Genomic DNA, 21,083 nt, shown 5'->3' on the forward strand with positions numbered 1-21,083 from the left:
GTGCTGGTGACCCAGAGGGGAGGCCAGATCATGTGGATCCACGTGGTAAAGCAGCTGGGAAGGGTGGAACAGTGTTCCCTCACTTGCCATCGGCCGATCAGGTCGACGGTTGTGCCGTCGAACCAGATATTGGGGGCGGGGGTAACGATCGGACACACTCTGTGGTGGTCTTAGCTGTAGAAGAGTCGAGATCAAGTGACGATACAGCTGTCGACGGTGTTTCAGCATCTGAACGACTGCCGCAAGGGGCTGAAGACTCATCGATCGTTGGAGGTGATCAGCTGGAAATGGAGGCCAAACCCACTTCAAATTCAAATCGGGACGATCTCGTTGCGTCCGAACCAGATCGAGACGTTGGCGCTGATGATCAGGTTCATTACCACGAGGGCGGGAATCTGGCAGCAGAAGATGTCGAAGGTGAATTAGCTGTGCTTCCTGAAATTGTGATCTCGACGACGGATGAGGTGAAGATTGATGATATCAAGGTGGGTGATCTGGGGTTCAACACCCCGGAGGAGATCGATCGGCTGCGAAAGAAGATCTGGCACAGGAATCACCTGCTGATCGGCAAAGGCAATGCACTTCCCCCAGCAATCCGAGGCGTCACCTGCGACATCGACGTGGGCGACGCGAAGTCGATCGCTCAACGTGTCCGGAAAGTCGTCCCTCAGTTCGTGGAGAAGGTGTCCGAGCTGATCAAGGGATTATTGTCAGCCAAGATGATTCGGAAATCTCGATCCCCGTGGGTCTCGCCGATCGTCGTGATCATCAAGAAGAACGGCGTGGATATCCGACTCTGTATCGACTATCGGCTCGTCAACAGTCTAACCAGGATGATGGTATATCCGATGCCCTTGATCAACGATCTGCTGGAAGATCTGGACAAGGTACTCTGGTATTGCTCTTTGGACATGGCTAGTGGATTCTGGGTAGTGACAATGACCGATCGAGCTCGTGCGACCTCGGCCTTTATCACCCTCATGGGTCTGTTCGAGTGGAACCGGACGCCGTTCGGCTTAAAGAACGCTCCTCAGATCTGTCAGCGACTTCTGGACGACGCGTTGTATGGGTTCACCAGGATCCCGGGATCGTCGGACGGTAAAGTCACTACAGATTTGATCGAGTCAGGAGAACCAGAAGATCCGGGGCGTCCATCAGTGCTAGGTCGCAGATCGTACATTGTTGACATCCTGGTGACGGCCGGATCATGGGACGAGCTCTGTGATCGTGTGGACCATCTGCTGGATGCTTGTGATAAGTGGAACCTCTCGATCAGTGTGGAGAAGAGCTCTTGGGGAATGCGTAAGGTGGACTATCTGGGACATCATGTGTCGAACGACGGGCTGGAAGCCAATCCGAAGGACCTCACCGCTCGGACCGATCTGCCGTTCCCCGGATCGCTCAGATCGATGCAGTCGTTCTTGGGCAGTCTCAATTATTACAGCCGTTTCTTGGAAGATTACGCGATCTACGCGGCGATCCTGTACGAACTGCGCGAGGTGGACTTCGCCGAGCTGAAGAAACGCCCCGATCGGCGCCAGATCCTGAATCGTCAAGTGCCGAACTTGGTGGATACGGACCCAGTGGACCCCGATCGGACTCCATCAGTTCCTGAAGTCGGTGTTGCCGATGAACGCTGGATCCGTGCTCATCGTGCCTTTTCGACCTTCAAGATGAAGATCGCGACGACACCGATCCTGCGGCACTTCGATCGCTGGCGATAAGTTTCGATGGATCCGCCCGCGTCAAGCGAGGCGGGGGCGCGTACAGCGCGATCTTGTGGAAGTTACCCGAATGGAGTGTGGTGAAAGCACGATCAGGCTATGCTGAAGGGTTGACTGTTAACGAGGCGGAGTATCATGGTCTGTTGTTAGATTTCGACCTCCTTGACGGCGTAGATCGAGACAGGTTAGTGGTCTGCGGTGATTTCAACCTGGTAATCCGGCAAGTACGGGGCGAGATCGACTGTAAAACACCTCAGCTGGCATTGTTAAAGCAGAAGGTGCTGGACCAACTACGGAACTGGCCAGATCACGAGCTGTTACATGTGAAACGAGACTGGAACGGAAGTGCGGACAGCCTGGCCAGTGCAGCACTCCAACGTGAAGGGGGGCGTCGTCGTCGAGGATGAGGTCGATCATGGTGATCTAGTGACACTGAACCGACTTGATTATATCCTGGTTGTTCGATCGGATGAGTCGATCGCCCGACTATCGCCGATGACGACCCGATCGGGCGCCAGATCACGGCCGAACCCGACCGTCATGCAGGATGAGTTCGTGCGAAGGTTGCAGATCGATCGAATTCGTCAAGCTCAAGATGAAGAAACGTGGATTGCGGGTATGAAGAAGTACCTGATGGGAGATGTGGCTGATCTGACGCAGGATGAGGCTCGATCCTATGACAACATCGGAGCGGATTACGAGATCGACGGTGATACTCTGCTGTTCTATTGCCCACCATCCAAACGATCGGAGGCAGATCGAGATGGGCTGATGAGAATGGTTGCGCCGGGGACGCTGCATCAAGATATCCTGCATCACTACCACTCCACCCTGGAAGGCGGACACCAGTGGATCGGGCGTACCTATCAGCGGATCCGCGATCACTTTCACTGGAGAGGTCTCTTCAGGAGTGTGCAGAAGTACGTTGGTGAATGTGTCGACTGCGAGACCGGCAAAGGACGTCCCACGATCAGGGGCGAGTCGCCGGGAAACATCCAGGCGACATACCCGTTCCAGATCATAGCAATGGATCACATACCTTCGCTACCCAAGTACAAGGATAATACCGAACTGTTGATATGGGTAGATCTGTTCACAGGATACGTGATCGCGAAGGCCAGTTCGTCCCGAACTGCGCAGACGATCGCCGAAGCTTACGAAGAGTGCGTGTTCCGGCGATTTGGTGCTAGCGAGGTGATCAGGCATGATCGCGAACCGGGATTTATGGCCGACTTCTTCCGCGCCTTCAACAAGATACTGGGTATGCGTCAGCGAGCGACGATGGCATATCGACCGCAAGCTAACGGTACTGCAGAGCGAATGGTACAGACGGCGACGAGGGCCCTGAAAATGTTCGTGGAGGATCTGGATCAGAGAGATTGGGATGACTACGCAGAGCGATTGACCTTCGCGTTCAACACGGCTCAAGATCGAGTCCGCGGAGACCCCCCCTTTTTATCTGGTGCATGGTTGGGATCCCCGATCGACGCTCGAAGCGACGATACCTTTGGGTAGCACTCGGACTCGGGATCGAAATCCTCGACGGTGGCGTTATCGGATCCAGAGACACTACGATCAGGCTCGAAGTCAGGTGAATGCTCGCGTACGCGAGGCGATCGCGGATCAGGCCGACCGACACAATGAAGAAGTTCGACCGCACTCGATTGAGGCTGGATCCCAGGTGTGGCTGTACCTGGATCGCGTGAAAGAGGGGTATGCCCGAAAGCTGGCTCACCTGTGGCACGGCCCGTTCCATGTTGCGGAGAAAAGAAACGAGTACACAATGAAGCTTAAGATCGCTGGTAAGGACTATCACCTGTTCCCGATCGTGCATGTGTCGAAGCTGAAGTTGGTCAGAGACTTCCCCGATCGACCGCGGATCGCGCTCACGGTGGACGAAGCAGATCGACTTGATTTCGACGAAGTCTTACTTCCGGAGGACAGCTGGGCCCCAGATCGGGACTCGAACGAGTACGAAGTGGAGAAGATCACGCATATGCGGGCGGGTCGAAGGACGCGGTACGCCCGGACTTATCGAGAATTCCTGGTACATTGGAAGAGCTACGACGAGCCCGACTGGATTGACGAAGCGGATCTTAACTGCGGAGCCCTATTGTACGAGTTTCTTCGGGATCGTGTGAACCGGAACCGATTTGGCGCGATGCAGTCTCACGAGGAGGAGTGAGATCGGACCGCCAGGGTGAGCTGGTCACCTTGGTGAGCGAGCTGGATGACGGATCGACGGGGAGGTCGTTGATCGGAGGAAGGGGTTGTATATGAATGAATGTGTGTATGCGAGTGCAGATCGGATGGTTATGGAGCGAGCACAGGAAGGTATGAGGATAGATCTTGGCCGATCGAGTTAGCAACGAATGGATTGACGGGGAACAGCGGGAGATCGAGAAAGGATGTGAATTATTACGATGGAATGGATTAATGTGAATATTTCGCGTTACGCGTATGGAAGATCGGCCTCCGAGTCACTCCGATTCTGGGGGTGTAATGGTCGACTGGCTCGCTACTTACGGAAGTCGATCACAGAGACGGCGATCATGCCATGGCTGGTGCGGGGCGCGACGTTGGGGTTGAACTTGTTGCGGAGGCGCGGGATCCGTTGGGCTGGGTGGTCCTGGGGGTGGTCGCGATACTGGTTCCGCCAGGGGTCATGGGTGTCGGCCTCGATCAGGGCCGTTCGGAGGTCGGTCGGTTTACCTTGGTGCTGGGTGGGGTTGTCAGCAATCGCAGCGCGAGACACCACACCGAGTTACCAGGTCACAGCGTCCCGCTGTCGCACCGGGATCTGCAAGAAGAACGGGTCCAGCAGCAGATCGACGTCTGCCCACATCTCTCGCATCATGGGCAACATCGCGTCGAGGAGTCGGCGCCACCAATCACCGAGACGGATCCGTTGGGCTCTGCGATCGCGATGATATTGCTCAACGATCGGGTCCCGACGCTGCGCGGCCGTGATCGGGAGATAAAGAGTGGTTTCCCAGAAGGCCTGGCGATGCTGCGCCTCGAGTTGAAGGTAGGCGGTGGCGATCCGACCCGATCGAGTGCCGGCGCCTCAATGGAGTGCCAGATCGAAAGTCAACGGGTTGGCCGGGTTCTGCAGCACCTGCCAGGGGCGATCGGCCATCAACGCGGTAATGTTGGGTCCGGTGATCAGGTCGTCTCGATAGCCGATCCCGGCGGCACGCTGTGCAGTGCCCCGAACGGCGAGCGGGAAGAGCCACCCCTCGGGTAGGAGAAGATGGTGGGTCAGCGTCGACAGGATCATGGCTGTGATCTGTAGCTGCCTCAGCAAGATCGAAGGCCAGGGGTCCGTATCAGCCTGAACGAGTGCCCTGGGGGCGTTGAAACCCGGGATCATGGTGCCGATCGGGAACAACGGCGGGGTCAGAGGACGACGCCTCGGCGATTCAGGTGGAGAACCGGGCGGCGGCGATCCAGGTGGACCATGACGGGACTGATGCGTTCCGTGGGACGATTGGGAGTGAATTGACACGACGGAGGGCGATCGCGATCGCGAGCGAGCCGGCGAAGTGTGGGTACGGGCGGGCGAGGCGGATTGACGGCGACGGCCCTCCGATCGGGACCGAGCTAAGGCTGCGAGCGCCTCCTAATCAGATTCCTCCGACTCGTCTTCTTCTTCGTCAGTCTCTTGATCGGGCCCCTCCGATTCGGATCCTTCTTCGTCGGCCGTAGATCTAGCTGGAGACGACTTCGCATCTCCCGACTGATTTCCCTGCGAAGATCGAGGATTCGAGCCGGACCCGTCTTGGTCCGATCCCTCTTGCTTGTTTGGATCGGATGCAGGCTAATCTTCAGCAGGAAGTTCCTCACCGTTACCGTGTAACGAGAAGGACGGCGAGGGAGACCGGGCGGGCGACCGACTCTGAGATCGACTGCGGGGTGGAGGCACCGATCGGGCACGCTTGTGGATGTGCCCGGTAGAGTCCGGAGATCCTGAGCGACTGCGGCTGCGACGGCCAGGCGTGATCGGCGCGCACTGACGAAGCCCGATCCACCGAGCTACGCGAGACAACGTGTCAGCCACATTCTCGAGATCCTCGCTGGATCGATCGCTGGCGTGACGCAACATAGCGTAGGCATTCTGGACGTCGAGGAATTGGGCGTCTTGTGCCCGGATCACCTGTTGCGCACTTTCGAGACACGATCCTGTAGCACGGCGACAGCATGAGCAGCGATCGAGAACGGGATAGGTGGTATGGGAAGCTTACGTACGGAGGTCGGCGTTCTCTCGGAGTGCCACATCGCGGTCTTGATGAGCTTGATCGACGTTTCTCCCGGCAGCGGTGGCTTGGTCTCTCGCGGTATCTCGGGCGGTACGCATCAGGTCCAGCTCCTCGTTTACCCGGTGGAGGGCAGCTTGCGGTTGATCCGAGGCGGGCGTGGGTCCGGTGGGAGGCGTCGGGGTCGGGACGGCCGGAGTGGCCGCAGCCGCAACATGACCTCGCTGGGCCACGGCCGCTTCGGCCACCTGAAGGGCAGTCTGGACCCGATCGAGGCTGCCGCGCGTAAGATCTAGCTCGTGGTTCACCTCGTCTAGTTCGCGCTCTTGCCCACAAACCTGGGATCGGAGATCCGAAATATCCGCCGGGGGGAGATCGAGCTGGTGGTCCAGTCGATCACGATCGGCGTTAGCAGTCGCGAGATGGGCCTGAGCGCGTGTCAGTTAGCGACCCAGATCCTGGATCTCGGCGGCTTGCAGGGCTATCTGATCCTGGAGGCCTTGAATCAGCTGCGGACCCTGACCCTGGGCACTCTGTTGAAGTTCGCTGACTTCCGTCTGAAGGCGGCGGCGGATCTCTTCCTCTTGCGCCCAGCGGTGGCACTCCAAGTCGTGCGGTTTCGCAGTCAGCTCGCGCACGGTGTCATCCTGGCGCGCCCGGTCGCGGAGCATAGTCGATCGGGAAGCGTAGGCGCACGCCAGCTCATCTTCCAAGCGGGCGATTCGGCCGACGGCATCCAGGGAGGCCGCGGCACGGCGGGAGGCCGTCGATCGCGTCGATCGAGGTGTTGAATGAGTCGATCGGGGCGAGCCATGCGTCGAACCGTCGTCGTCCGGCGGACCGGACGGAGGCGCAAGCGGGTTGGGCGGCGGTGTGCTCATCTGTGAGTGGTCTGTGCTTGAGCCGGCGAACTGGAGAATGGCCAAGGTCGAACTGTCCGAAGTGAGCCGCCGTGCGACACAACTTGCGGCCAGGGGGCGGATGTGGAGAAGTGCTGAATAATAATTGATCTCCGAGAAAGGCGGCAGGGCCGATCAACTGGAAGTATGGGGGATCAGCGATCGAGAGACAGGCAGCGAGGATCTATGGATCAGAGGGAGTTCTTCGGGAGATCTCAAGTGGCCCGATGACGCCGGCGCGTAAGGCAGGACATGTGGCAAGCTGGATTGTGGATGATCGCGTTCGAACCGTGGCGTGATTCGAGGCCGACCCAAGTCGCGATCGACGACAGATCTCGCAGATCTAAGACGGCCGTGGACGGAAGATGATGGATCGGCGGCGTACGGCAACCGGCACAAGTCGTCGATCGAGAGGTGATCGCCGATCGGGATCGATCGCAGATCGGGAGTCGATTGTGGGATGATCGGGGATCGGGGATCGGCTGCGATGGGATGCACGTGGAGGACGAAGTCAGGACAAGAATCCAGTGGTTGTTTAGTTGTAGGATGGTAGATGAGATGGTAGCAGTAGAGAGACACCAGCTAAACATAAATCAGAACGCAATTTGCACAGAAGACCACAAGTGCCCTCAAGTCATCGAGTCCCAGGAACTACATTGGCCTCGGCAAGCGGTGACACTTCGGGTAGTGAACTAGTGGTACGGTTAAGACTGGATTAATACATTGGCCAGCTTGACCTACTCTAGTGATCTTTCTCTCGTGTGCAAGTCCTCGATCGACCGGATACTGCTTGGCCGACGATCGCTGCGTCTCTCAATCGACCTCGATCCCGCTATAGGAAGCGGCAAGTAACTCAGGAAAGGAAGGAACACACCCGGAAAGGCAACTACAGGCCGTGGATCGATTCCAGGCCGACCGATCGGAGCGAACAACCCTCGATCGGAGCGTATACTCGGACGCAGAGCGAAGATTCCCGCGCTGCTCCACAACCTATCTTCGCGTCACGCCAAGACATTCGATCTTCACCAAGTGCTGCATCTTCGGAGCCTCGAGAGAGCAGATCCAGCCCGCCGACGGGTACACAAGGTGAGAACAAGTTCAGCCGATCACGGATCGTTGGGGGACCCCCTCCGTTAGTCGGTGTCTGGGCGCTGGTGGGAAGATCGATCAGGCCTTAACCAGATTTTGGCCGATCCCGCTACACCAGAATATTGTGCTCGCAGATCGCTTGTCGGACTTCATCGAGGAACTTCACCTGGGCTGCTTCGGCGTCGGCGGGCGTGGTTTGGCCTTGTCGGGTTCGCGCGCGTATAGAGAGCTTGTGCCTGCGCAGAAAGCGACGTCTCCACGAGTAGGACGCGCTGAACACGTCGCGAGAAATTCCATCGTCTGCAGCTACCTCTAACGCCTTGAGCTCGAGCATCTTCGCCGATACAGGGCAGCCTTCTTTCCGCTTGGTGTTCAGCCACAAGACTATATATATATCAGCGTCCGCTGATATAATCGTTGCATCACCACTCCTGCGGAAGTTTTGTAGGTGCCCCTTACCATCGTCACACACCTTTTTACTGAAGCCGGCTTGTTTTCTTCCACTTGGAAATTTGCTTCTGCTTCTTGTTTCGTTCCGCCTTCGAGATCGATGGGTAGAGCTCGTCAATTACTGCGCCTACTTCGGCTCCTTTCGCCAGTTTGCCGAGGACTTTAAGCTTGTGCCTGTAATCGACTGGAATGGGAGTGTACGTCCTCTGCCCCCGGTCATTCCCAGTCGTACGAGGTCGAGTCATCGCCGACACTATTGAAGAGTGGGACGCGATAGCATCCTGCTACAGCAAGCCTATAATTAGTCGCTCGGGGCTCAGATTTCCCAAACATATGCTAAAAATAATGCGTCGCGATTGGCCAAAACAAAAGTTCGCTTTGGAAACGAGTTCGCTTAGGACAGGAGCAATACGGTAATCTAAGTATTGCGACCTGTGATATACATGTACTCTATCCGCGAGTCTCGCAGACTCACGTCATGGGTAACTGACCGACCAACCAACCGTTCTTCATTTCGCGATACGCTCCAAGAACGCACACCAACAAGCCAAGCGACCATGAGCAGCCAGAGTGTCCTCTACCCGCCGAACGCCAGCCACCTGACCAGCGAAGTCATTCGCAACGTGACGGAGCGCAGCACGCCCAGTTCGATGGCGTCGGCATGACAGCAAGTCACAGCGTACTGTACGTGCACGGCCTCTCCACAACAGTCAGCACCACGATCTCAAGCCCTCAGTATGTCCGGCTGACCGACTCCCACGCGCCAGTCAGGTCCACGCCCCAAGCAGTGGCGCTCGCGGGAGCCCCCTCAGCTCCTGGGGGGGTTCTCCCTGCTGTGGGTTGCACCACAACGATGGCCGGCCTTCCTACCACATCCACACGCCCGCAGGCCGCATCGGCGCAAGCAAAGGAAGAGGATGCCGCGACGATCGAAGCTCGACGACAACGCCACCGGGTGCACCAAGAGCGGTACCGGAGGAAGCTGCGCCTCAACCTCCAAGAACACCAACAGTGCATCCAAGATCTCCACGATGAGATTCAGCGGCTAGTGCTGCAGAGGCAGATCACGGCGCTCTACGCTTCCATGAGCTTGACCGTGTGGAGCCAGGGCCGCCGAAAATAGCATGGCCATAAAAATAATGGGCCATCATAACATAAATAAATTTGTTGTGGACTGAATACCTAGCACATATCATAATTGATGCAGCGAATCTACCCAATGTCATAATTTATGACTACAATTTATACCCTACTATATATCATATTTTTATCTGGAATCCTACGAAGTATCATCGTTTTTCCTTAAAAACGCCGGATCCATCGGCTGACAACGACTCTCAAGGCTCCTTCGTGGAGCGTTTGCAGAAACGCAGACGTCTCGCTCAGCACCAGCAGCAGTATAAACTGCTTCGCAGTATCCCTCCGACGTCCAGCAGTGTTGCCCGCATCACGCTTGGGCACGAGCGCAACTGTCGCGAGTCGCTTTGTCGGACCGGTTTGGGGCCGGCCGCCGCTGTATTGGAGTAGTAAGTGCTGCCTGTGCTTATAGGTTTATGGGGCACAAATAGCAAGGAGATCACTAAGCAAAATGCAATAAGTGTTCCTTACGACCTGTGTGGTCCTTTTAAGCAAAATTCACGACTGACCTTCCTTCTACTCCTAACTCTTCCTCTCTACCTCTGCAGATCCTTGCGTTTCAGTGCCTTCGGGTGACTCCGTTCCCGCTCACCCCTCCCAAAGACTTGATCCGTTCACCTTGACGGCCCTCAAAGCCGCCCAACATGCCATCCGTCCCCGAAGTCCCGCCACGACACTGCGAGGCACATCATCCCTCCAAGATACCTCTGCGTAGCGGCCCACGGGTCTCCACCTTCGAGACAACCCGGCCCACGGCCCACTACTTCTCGCCCGCGGCCACAGCAGGTGGACGACCTCAGGCACTCATCGTCGCCCACGCAGAGTTGGAACGGTCCAAGCCGATCCGACTCGGGACATCCTCCCCGACTGCATCTCGGCGTCCTCGCCGAGCGCACGCAGCTTGATCCACTTCTCTTCTTACTTGCCAGGCCCTCCGTTCGGCGTGCAATCCACTTCGCGTCCGCACCTGCACTCTCGGCGCATTGCCCCCGCCGTCCATCCTCCAAAATGCCTCACTTAGACGCTCAGCCTGCTCTTGCTCCTCGAGAGCCGCGCACCACGCAGCGTAGCCCTCCGTGGCCATAGTCAGCGGCGAACGCTGGCCCGCCGACGCCTCGTACAACCTCCACAACTTACTGGTTATGCATACCAGCGCAACCCAAACATTCACCACCAGCAACCAGTAGTTAGTCACTATTGCATGCTCGCCCTCCTCGGAGGCGAACCAGCAATCAAAGACCACGACTACAGCGAACACGCCGGCCACGCCCTGGCAGATCCACTCGACGACTTCGTAGGTGAACAGCACGGCGTAGAACGCCGAGAACAGGATCAGGGACGTCAGTGTCCATACCACCTTGGCGACAAGCTTGGCACGGGCGACCGAACGGCCAGACTCCAGACTCGCGCCCGTGCAGTACTTGGAGCACGCCTTCCGTCCCGACGCCCAAGTCTCAGGCAAGAAGACGCACCACCACTCGTGGGGGGCGTCAAGCCACTTGTAGAGCAACCTCCCCAGCCCGTCTTCATGCTCACCCTTGGGCTCCAGCACAACCAACGGGGTGGCCAGCGGGGCCTCGTAACACTTCCACACGCGAGTTCGGAGCGGCTGCATTTGTACGGCAGGCCCACGGACATACCTGCAGTAGCGCATGACGCATAACTTGGCCAGCACGCTCCACTTCAAGGCGAAGTCGACGAACGCAGCGGCGATCCGTGAGCCGATGCTTCGCAGGGGGCCCGTAACCGTCCACGACACTGCTCCAGCAGTGAGCCACGCCAGCTCCCAGCGACGCTCCACTGCAACTTAACAAGCTGCCTCAGCAGCGACCACCACTATTGCCGCCAGGTCGTTCACCACGTCCGTCGCCCACCCCATCGTTCCAGCAGCACTAATTCATAATGACGGCCACTTCGACGCCGTCCGAGCCGTCCGGACCGTCCGCGCGCGCCACTAGCGGCAGCCCTTGGCGGTCACCATCGACCTGCAGAGGCGCAGGGAAGCCAAGGCCCCGTTACTGCCAGTTGGTCACCTGCGTCGCTCGCGGGTTCTTCGAAAGTGGCCAGCCAGTTGAGCGTCCCTCTCAGACGGTCGCAGCCATCCACAAGGTGAGTCACGTTTCGTCAATTCACTTGAAGTCACGTGGTAATCAGAAGTTGCCGTAGCCGCCCCACTGAAAGTTGCCTCATTCCGCAATTTTCGCCGGGCCGCGCACTCCGCAGTCACCAAGCATCTCTCCGCTCTCTCCCAGGCCTCGCCTCGCCTCGCGTCCGTCATGGTCAAGAAGACCAACTTCGACGTCACCGACTTCGACAACCAGGTGGACAGCCTGGACATGGCCCTCGAGCTCGACGACGAGGGGAACGTCTTCATCGCGCAGCGCGAGTTTTGGGCGCGCCTCCGGACCCGTCTCTCCGTCAACAATGCGTCCCAGGGGCTAGACGTCCTGGACGCCATGGCCATGGACGTCCTGTCGGGTGGCGACGCACGCCGCCTGAACCAGATCCTCGTGATCCTGCCGCACCCCGACCAGATGCAGGCCGGCGAGCCTGCCGAGCACTCTGTCCTGTCGATCCCGATGCCGCCGTTGGTGCCCACGCCAGAGTCGACGTCACCGCCACCACGTCCATCGACAGGGACCAGATCGTCGCCACGGACGTCTTCCAAGACGAGACCGCCATCGAAGAAGAAACAGAAGGCCGCGGCCAAGAAGAAGGCCGAGGCCTACGACTTCCGGTTGCCGACGACGGCGCCCGCGCGACTGAAGATCGACCTGGCCGCACTTACGCAGCGTGCCTTCAGCAAGGGCCTCGCTCCGTTCCGCTTGGCGTACCCCTGGCGCAAACAGCGGTGCTGGTACCCGCCATCCGAGTATCCCGAGTTGCACCTCGTCCACTACCGTGCCAACATGCGCTTCCACGAGCTGTTTTTTCCTGTGGGCGCTGTACGCGCCTTGTCTGAATGCCGATCAGCGGCGCAAGGAGAAAATGAATGCGTGCCGAGCGCGGAACGAGCTCATTAGCTACAACATCGAGGAGCGAGGGTACTTCGGCTTTCTCGACGACTTCGAGAACGATGCTCATGACACGCTCATGTGGTTGGGAGGCAGAGCGGCCAAGCACTCTGCCGGCGCGGCTAAGAGCAAGGGCGCGGCGCACGAGGACCTCGGCGTTGTCTTCGCAATGGACAAGATTCTCTACGAGCGGGCCATCGAGCGAGCTCTCGACCCCAAGATCGTCGACGAACACGGCTACGCCTCGACTCCGGAGCTCCTCGAGGAGGCGGAGCTCATCGACCCCACGCGAGCGCCACACCTGCGACTTTCCGACAAGGCCCTCGCTCGCATCAAGCTCGACGTCACCAGCGGGCCACCCTCCGTGCCTTCTTGGGTGGGCAACCGAACCCGCGGCCCGTGCAAGGCCCTCTTGTCGGACGCGTCGCTCAAAGACACCATTGAGGAGGTGGTCGAGCTCCTGGTCTTGGGCATGAAGGTGGCCGTGTACGACCAGAAGCCTTTCAACCCCGACGAGCAGGGCGACGATGACTCGGACTTCGAGGACGAGGACGGAGCCTTCACGGCGTTGCCTCCGACGCCCCCCGTGCAGTACCGGGCTCCCGCCGTCAAACAGCGAGCTACCACTCCGTCCAAGCCAGGAGTTCCGGTTTCTCGCTCCAGCAAGTCAGGCGAGTCCGAAGACTCCAGCGACGACAAGAAGAAGCCGGCGGCCATAGACGACAGCGACAAGGACGACAAGGCCCAACCCAAGACCACCAAGGCCCCCGTCGCGGCCAAAGAGACGCTGCCGGGCGACGAAGCAGACGACGACGGCGAGGTAGCGAGCGAGCCTCCGACCAAGGAGCTCAAGTCGCGTTCCGCAAGCGTCCCAAGGCCAAGTGAGTCATGCGCACACCTCGGATCTCCGTTTATCTTCTTCATTTCGTTGTAGTCGAGTCTAGTGCTAATTTTGCAGGTAAAACCAAATAAATACATGAACTTGACATGCATATCCACCATTCTTGAGCTGCTCGTAAATCCATATCCACAATCACAGGTTCTTCGGCTCAAGAACATCACCAACTACGCCAGCAGCAAATAGTCATCATCGACTTGGGCGTTAGCGTCCGCCAAACGCGCACTTCGACGAAGCTCCGGCAACCCCTTCTTCCTCCTATCCGCTTGCTCAAAAGCGGTCACCAACGGCGCATACTCGGGCATCAAAGCCTCCCTGGGCAGCCAGAACACCTCATACGAGCTGGTCATCGTCAGGTACTTCACGCCCTGACCGTCCTTCATCTTCGCCACTATTTCCACGATGGGGGCTTCCAAGCCCACAATAACAGTGTTCTCATTTCCTAGTGTCAACCGTTCCGCATAGCTCGACGCAGGGAGGTCGGCCTCTTCCAACGGCCCCTCTTCTTCGTTTTCATCACTAGTGCCCAGACCCTCGGGCACTTCATCCATATAAGGCCGGGTCCACTTGCCACGATACCTTTTGAGCCTATTCACGTTCACGGTCACCGTTTTGTTAGGGTGAGTCGGGATGTCGACCCGATAAGCGTTCTCGCCGACCTTGGCTACGATCCGATAGGGACCGTGCCAAGCGAAGGCAAGCTTCTTCGTGCGCACTTCGCCGCGTTTCCCCCTGAACACCTGGTAGACCCACACCGGGTCTCTTATTTCATAATTCACTTCGGCTTCCCCTTCCAGGCGCTGCTCGTGCCGATCTTGTGCCTTCAACAACTGACGCTCAACCAAATGTCGCGAGGAACGGAGAGAGCTGTACAGCTCTCGCCTATACTGAGCCACTTCATTACTCCGCCACTTCTTGTCAAGATTGAGGAAGGCCACGTCCATCGAAAGCACTGGGTCGCGCCCGTACAGCGAGAAAAACAGCGAATCTCCCAGGGCCTCGTGGTAGGCCGTCCTGTAGACAAAAAAAAGCACTCTAGGAAGATAAATATCCCAATCATCTTGAGCCTCACTGACATGCATTCGTAGCATTACTATGAGCGTTCCGTTGAATCTCTCGACGAGTCCTTGAGTCAGAGGGTGGTAGGCAGCACCAAAGAGTTTCTTAATGCCCAACGTCTGATAGAAGGACTTGGCCACCTCAGACGTGAAGTTCGAGCCGTTGTCGCTCAGCAACCGCGACGGCACTCCGTGCCGAGACACCACTTCGTTCACCATCACCTCCACGAACGTCATGGAGTCCAAGCGTTCCACGGCGAACGCCTCGGCCCAGCGAGTGAAGTAATCAACGAAAACTAAAATATAGCGATTGCCACGCTCGGTTTCGGGCAGAGGCCCCACGGCGTCCACCACGAGCAACGAGAACGGCCCCGTCAGATCCACGATGGGCATTCTCTGCATTCGACCAGCGCGCCACGGACGCGCACCCTTGCCATTTCCGCACTTATCACATTCGCGCAAATACTCCTCGACGTCCTGTCGCCACCCTGGCCACTACGCGTGTCGCCTCACCTTCTCGAGCGTTTTCGTGAGGCCGAGGTGCGACGACAGTAGATCAGCGTGACAAAAATGTAAGACTGTTTCAACGAACGGAAGCGGTATCACGGGCACGGTCAGCGATCGAGCGGGCCCGACGCGCGCGGGGAGATTCACTCTGCGCATCAACAGCTCGTTCTCGACGGCGAACTTGGACCCAATCCTCACAACCTTCACTCGTAAGCTAGGGTCCAACGGCAGCGCCCCACCCGTCAGGAACGCGATCAGGGTCATCACCCACGGGATCTTCCGCTGCTCCACCTTCAACTGCTCTATATCGAGTCCGAACAAGTCCACGGACGACGGAGGGACGTCCGTCGGCGCGGACTCGTCCTCAGTAGCGTCTTCCGGCAACGGGACCGCGGTCTCCGTGCCCATCTCGCCGCCGCCGTCTGTAGTCATCGGTTCGGGCGCCACGTTGGACGGCTCCCCGACTGAGTCGGAAGCCACGGCTCGATCGGACAGCTCCCCGACTGAGTCGTTGGCCACGGTCTCGGGCGATTCGTCCGGATTCAGCAAGTCGGTCATGCCCACAGGCGAGCTCCCCGGGTTCAGCAGGTCCGCCATGGTCAGCGCGTTCACATTCGCGGTAGGGAGGCGCGACAAGCCGTCCACGTGCCCCATGCTCGTCCCGGGCTTGTGATGCACTCGGAATTGTAGATTGGATAGCTCGATCGCCCAGCGAGCGAGCTTAGCATTGGTCGTGCGGTTGCCAGGACGGAAGATCCAGGTAAGCGCCTGATGGTCAGTGTAGAGATCAAACTCTCGCTTATCTAGGTAGCAGCGGAACTTCCGCGTAGACCAGACAATGCCCCAGCATTCAATTTCAGAGATTCCGTCTTGGTTGTTGATCCAGTTCTTCTGAGAGCCTGTCAGTAACTTGCTAGCATAGGCGACAGCACGGTCTCGACCGTCCACCACCTGCATTAGACAAGCACCGACAGCATACCTCGACGAGTCGACGTAAAGCTTGAATCGTTTCTTCATGTCCAGGTAGACTAGGATAGGAGGAGTGACTAGAGCCCTTTCCAGCTGGCGGAACGCCACCTCACAGTCCTCGTTCCAGACACACGGAGTGTCTTTCATTTTCAGGCGTTCCAGCGGCGTAGAGATCAGAGCGTACCCCGGGATATACCGGCGGAAGTAGCTCGTCAGCCCCAAAAATGAACGGATATCATGCACATCGCGCGGCCTCTGCACGTTCATGACGGCCTTCACCTTCTCGGGGTTCGGGAGGATGCCCATGGGTGTCACAATGTGCCCGAGAAAGGCGACCTGACTCCTGCCCCAGTGGCATTTCTTCATCTTCAGTTTGAAGCCGGCCTGTTGAAAGCGGGTCAGCACTTGCCGAAGGCGAACGAGGTGCGACGGGAAGTCCTCGCTGAAGATGACGCAGTCGTCGAAGTACACCAAGCACACGCGCCACTTGAGGTCGACATGCACGGTCTCCATCAACCGTTCGAAAGCAGGTACAGCATTGCATAGGCCAAAGGGCATGACTAACCATTCGAATAGACCGTATTTGCATGTGAAAGCCGTATTAGCAATACTGTCTTCATGCATGGGCACGTTCCAGTAGCCTGAGGCGATGTCCATGGTCGAGAACAGTTTGGCTCCACTCAGCACGTCCAGGATGTCGTCAATCAGCGGCATAGGATAGCAATCTTTGACCGTTACAGCGTTCAACTTGCGATAATCGATGCAGAAACGGATGCCCCCTCGGGCTTCCTGATCATCAACACGGGGCTGGCCCAGGGGCCGTTCGAGGGCCGGACGAAGCCCAGCTTCTGGTACTGCTGGATCTCCGCCTCCATCACCTCGCCCTCGGCGAACGACACGCGGTAGGGCTGCTGCTTGATCGGTTTGCTGTCCCCAGTATCAATCTGTAACTTCAGCAAGTCGGTCCTGCCGGGCGAGTTGGACGACTCCACGAACATGTCTCGGAAGCGCTCCAGCTCGCTGCGGAACAGCGACTTCTGCTCATCCGACAGGGCTCGACTGGGAGAAGTCGGCCTCGAGGCCACCTCATTGTCGGGCGGCATATCGGGCCTCGACGCCCTCACAGTCTCGCCGAGATCCGGCCCCTTTGTCTCTTCTTCACGACTGGCAGCAACGGTGGCCGCCCCGCTAGTCTCGGGCGGACGGCAGGGCGTCTCTTCGGACTTCTCCGCCGACGGCTGCTCAAAGCCGAACACCGACTCGGGCACCACGGACGTCGAGGCCACCACCGTGTCCTTCTTGATCCAGAACTCTTGTGACCACCAGGGCCTGGCCCCTTGGCGGCAAGCGGACGGACACGGCCATCGTGGCCATGTACGATTCGAGGACCACCATCACGCCCAACAATAAGACTTCGCACGTGCTCTTCAGCATGAGCGTCCGCTCAGCCACGTCAATCACTGCTCCGAACGCGCCCAGCGCGTCGACGCCCACGATAGCGTCCACATCCAACTTGTCGGCCACGAGCATCCGCATGGTCACCCCGACCTTGCCCAGCATTAGGGGGAGAGTGATCCACCCCCGAATATGCAGACGGTGTCCAGACGAACTGCGTACATGCCCGTCGTAGGCCTCCAGAGATTCACCAGCTCGGCCCAGATGCTTCAGAACACGAAAGTCGACGAGACTGAGCGTTGCGCCCGTGTTCGCCAACATCTGCGAAGGCAGGCAGTCGATGTACCCGTACGACAGCGCCTCGAAGTTCCCCACAGTGCACACCACACGCCGACCACCGGCAACTACGCGTGGGAGCTCGGCTCCACACTCATCATCGTCCTCATCGGCACGGACGCCGAAGCCGTCCGGCAAGTTCACGGTTACCACCTCCACCATCCCGGTCTTCCGTCCACGCTCCGGCGGTGGACGCTCGGGACGGACCACTTGCACGTAGTGCGTCGCGTCGTCGTCTTCTTCAGGACGGAGCTCCCCGTCCAGCGCCTCGGCCGAATCGCGGTACAACGCCGTGAAGTCAAAGCATACGGGCCGCCGCGAGCGACGCCGCAGCCGACGCTTCGCACTCGCCGAGTGGGCTTCTCGAACTTTATCTAGTAGCTTATTCCAAATATACGTAGCGCTCTCATTGTAGTACTCGTTCGTCCATTTCTTCACAGGTTCTCGCCAGTCGATTTGGTCTTCATTTTCACCAGCAACTTGCTCAACATCGTGCACGAGGCGCACCCAGTCTAGATCAGGTGGCTTATCACGAATCGGGGGATCTCGACCGTGCCGCCTTCTCCGAGCGGGTCGACGACCGACTTCTTCGCACGCAACATCTCGTCCTTGGTCTCCTTCAGCAAGAAGTACACGGCCTTGCGAGCCTCCGACCTCTCGCTCGGAGAAGCGCTCGAACTCGGTTCAGGAGCGTCCACGGGCGGGTTCACGCTTACCGCAGTGACCATCGTCTCGCTGTTCTCCTCACAGACATCCACGGGGACCGCAATGTTCGCAGTCACGCTCTCCTCCATCACGGAGCCATCGACCGAGACGGTTGAGGCCTTCGGGCCCAGGTCGGACTCCGACAGGCCGAACGACTCATACGTTGTCTCCTCGGTCGAGCGTTCTAGAGAGACGCAGCTGGCCAGTGACTGTTTGAAGTCACGGTTGGCTCGCTTGGCCTCCACCGAGTTCTCCAGAGTGTTCCTGTACCAGTCCTCCCAGTACTCGGGCGAGGACGTGCCCTCGGGCGAGGCGTCCATCATCTTGGTCAGCGCCTCGACCGGGACGCCCAGAAACTTCGACATCTCTTCCATGGACGGGCCCTTGGCCCTCTCCGCATTCTCCTTCACCTTGCGCATCAACTCCACTTCATCGAGGGGGTGGAGCCTGTCCTCCAGCTCCTTGTCATACTCCTCGAGCTCCTCACTGATGCCTGGAACGGAGGGTTTCGGCGCCTCGCACTCCATGGCGTTCAGCTCCTCGTCCGTGAAAAGACGAGCGTGGCGGGGCGGCTCCTTAACGTCCTCGGCCGCCTCGACCACCTCGGAACTCTGGGGCACTTCCATGCTCTCGGCGGCAGCGCCTCGGTCCTCCTCGGCGACAGCCAACTCGGTGGCGGGCCCTGCCACCGGCTCGGGTCCTACGACTACGTTGACGTTCTCCTCGGCGATGTGCTCGCCGGCAGGCGATCCTCCGTCGTCGTTCCACTCGGCGAACAGTGTGTCCCCCACATCTACAGCGCCGCCCCACCCTTCGAAGGAGGGCTCCTCCGTCATCCAACGCAGACGGGGGCCTTCCTTCTTCAGGATGCTTCGCAAAGGGGCCGCAGTCACTGACCTCGGCACCGCTCTCAACTCCGTCGGCGGCGGCACCTCCTCCGTGGGCACCTTGTAGGGTATGTTCGCGCTCGGAGGCGCAGCACAGAATGCTATCGTCCGCACTGGCCGCATAGAACACATCACCGCCGACTTCCTCCTCCTCGGAGTACGCCGACTCCTCCGACCTCACGGACCGGTCCTCGTCGTACGCCGAGTCGACGGTCTCAGCCGCCGCCCCCTCTTCGTTGCCTACTCCACGCTCGGGGCTGCGGTCTGGGCCACTCGCGGGGTCTTCATCGCCCGCGGGGGCGTCCAGCTTGGCCGCCTCGGCCTCCTTAGTCTCTTCATCGTTACCATCGAGGGCGGCCCCATCATGGGCCCACGCCCCGTTCACCCTTACATTCGGCTCGTCCTGCTCGGCGCTCTCCTCATTCGCCGTCTTCCCCGCAGGGTGCATCTTCTCCTCCTCGTCACTCGCAACGGCCCACGCCGCTTCTTTCTCGTAGCAGTATGCAGGCTCTTCCGCCACGCTTTCCTCATTTTTGCCGTGCACAGACAACTCCGTCCAGCACTCAGCTTCACCTTCTTCCCGCACGGACAACACCGTCCGCCCCTGCTCTCGTTCATATTCTTCTTCGACGGAGACGCCGCTGGGTACAATCCACTCTTCCCGGGCCCCGTCAACCGTCTCAACTTCCACTTCCGCTCTTGGCGCCTCTACGCGTTCCTCTTCGCCGCTCCCTTCATTCACACTACTCTTCACAACCTTGTCCACCGTTTTCGTCGCCGTGACCGCAGAACGCCTTCGTCTCGCCTGCCTCCTACGATCACCCCCTGAGCCATCCTCTAGACTAGAGAAAGGAGTGGCTCCCTCCTCTCCTTCCTTCCGCCCCCGTCACTGTCGAGGGGTCGGATTGCTCTGGGCGGCCGCGTTCAGCAAACTCGGAGTCGCATCACGAAGCGCGGCCAACACTGCATCACGGAGTGGCTCGCGTCTTGGCAGAAAACACAACCAGACGGAGCTTGAGTACCCCCAGCGACTGCAGTCTGGCCTCCACCGTTCTTGGGCCTGTCACACTCGACCGCGATATGACCAAACGCGCCACAGCGCCTGCAGCTCATCGACGCGCGCTTGCATGTAGCGCGACCATGTCCCATGAAGTTACAGCGACCACACACAGGCGAACCGTCCTGCGTGCGACTATCATCGCCCATCCGAATGCCCCGGAATGGCTGAGCGTTCCCTGGCCCACGACCGTTTCCAGCGCGCTGAGTGGCAGGGGTGGCAGCCACTACCGGCGCTCGATTGCGAGGCGACCTAGGCGGCTGCCACTGGCGCTGCATAAGTTGCTGTTGCCACTGTTGTTCCTGCTCCATGAACGACTTCATCTGCTCAGCGAGGGCCTCGACCGCAGTCGTCGCGGGGGCCTCCTCCGACTTCTTGTTCTTCTTCTTGGACTCGCTGTCCGAGAACTCGTCGTCCTCCTCGATCGGACGGTGCATGTCCTTGAACATGAGCCACTCGCACGCCGCCGGAATGTCCGACGCGGGACTCGCGTCCAAGGTCGCCAGCATGCACTTGTACCGCAGTCCTCGGCGGAAGAGCTGGTACCGCATCTGCGGATTCGGGTAGTCGAGGGTCTCGCACAGGTCCGAGACTCGGTCACCCCACTCCTCCACGGACTCTCCGCGCTGCCTCTTCGTGTTCTCTAGCAGCTCCCACACGTCCGGCTGAGGAACTGGTTATGGAACCGCACCTTGAGCGTCC

At 59.0% G+C, this 21,083-nt stretch overlaps 5 protein-coding genes across 5 annotated transcripts; 2 read left to right on the plus strand and 3 right to left on the minus strand.

Moving 5' to 3' along the window:
• Window positions 1-4,242: 4,242 nt before the first annotated feature.
• On the minus strand, window positions 4,243-4,755 carry PHYSODRAFT_525622 (hypothetical protein; the record flags this gene model as incomplete). The annotated part of the gene is made up of 2 exons (XM_009537335.1): window positions 4,243-4,443; window positions 4,501-4,755. Coding segments are annotated over 2 exons (456 nt in total), but the record flags the coding sequence as incomplete, so codon positions are not given.
• A 3,298-nt stretch (window positions 4,756-8,053) lies between these two features.
• PHYSODRAFT_318794 (hypothetical protein) lies at window positions 8,054-8,663 on the minus strand (the record flags this gene model as incomplete). Its single annotated transcript, XM_009537336.1, has 3 exons — window positions 8,054-8,077; window positions 8,135-8,440; window positions 8,541-8,663. The coding sequence occupies 3 exons, from the start codon at window positions 8,661-8,663 to the stop codon at window positions 8,054-8,056; spliced, it is 453 nt and encodes a 150-aa protein (XP_009535631.1).
• A 312-nt stretch (window positions 8,664-8,975) lies between these two features.
• Window positions 8,976-9,541, plus strand: PHYSODRAFT_339394 (hypothetical protein; the record flags this gene model as incomplete). The annotated part of the gene is made up of 2 exons (XM_009537337.1): window positions 8,976-9,063; window positions 9,129-9,541. 2 exons carry the CDS (start codon window positions 8,976-8,978, stop codon window positions 9,539-9,541), a joined length of 501 nt encoding a protein of 166 aa, XP_009535632.1.
• Window positions 9,542-10,351: 810 nt separating this feature from the next.
• On the minus strand, window positions 10,352-11,341 carry PHYSODRAFT_525821 (hypothetical protein; the record flags this gene model as incomplete). The annotated part of the gene is made up of 1 exon (XM_009537338.1): window positions 10,352-11,341. A coding segment is annotated over one exon (990 nt), but the record flags the coding sequence as incomplete, so codon positions are not given.
• Window positions 11,342-11,457: 116 nt separating this feature from the next.
• PHYSODRAFT_252346 (hypothetical protein) lies at window positions 11,458-13,503 on the plus strand (the record flags this gene model as incomplete). The annotated part of the gene is made up of 3 exons (XM_009537339.1): window positions 11,458-11,664; window positions 11,808-12,500; window positions 12,529-13,503. The coding sequence occupies 3 exons, from the start codon at window positions 11,458-11,460 to the stop codon at window positions 13,501-13,503; spliced, it is 1,875 nt and encodes a 624-aa protein (XP_009535634.1).
• Window positions 13,504-21,083: the final 7,580 nt, after the last annotated feature.

Source organism: Phytophthora sojae (assembly GCF_000149755.1).
Source record: "Phytophthora sojae unplaced genomic scaffold PHYSOscaffold_10, whole genome shotgun sequence".
Taxonomy (NCBI): domain Eukaryota; phylum Oomycota; class Peronosporomycetes; order Peronosporales; family Peronosporaceae; genus Phytophthora; species Phytophthora sojae.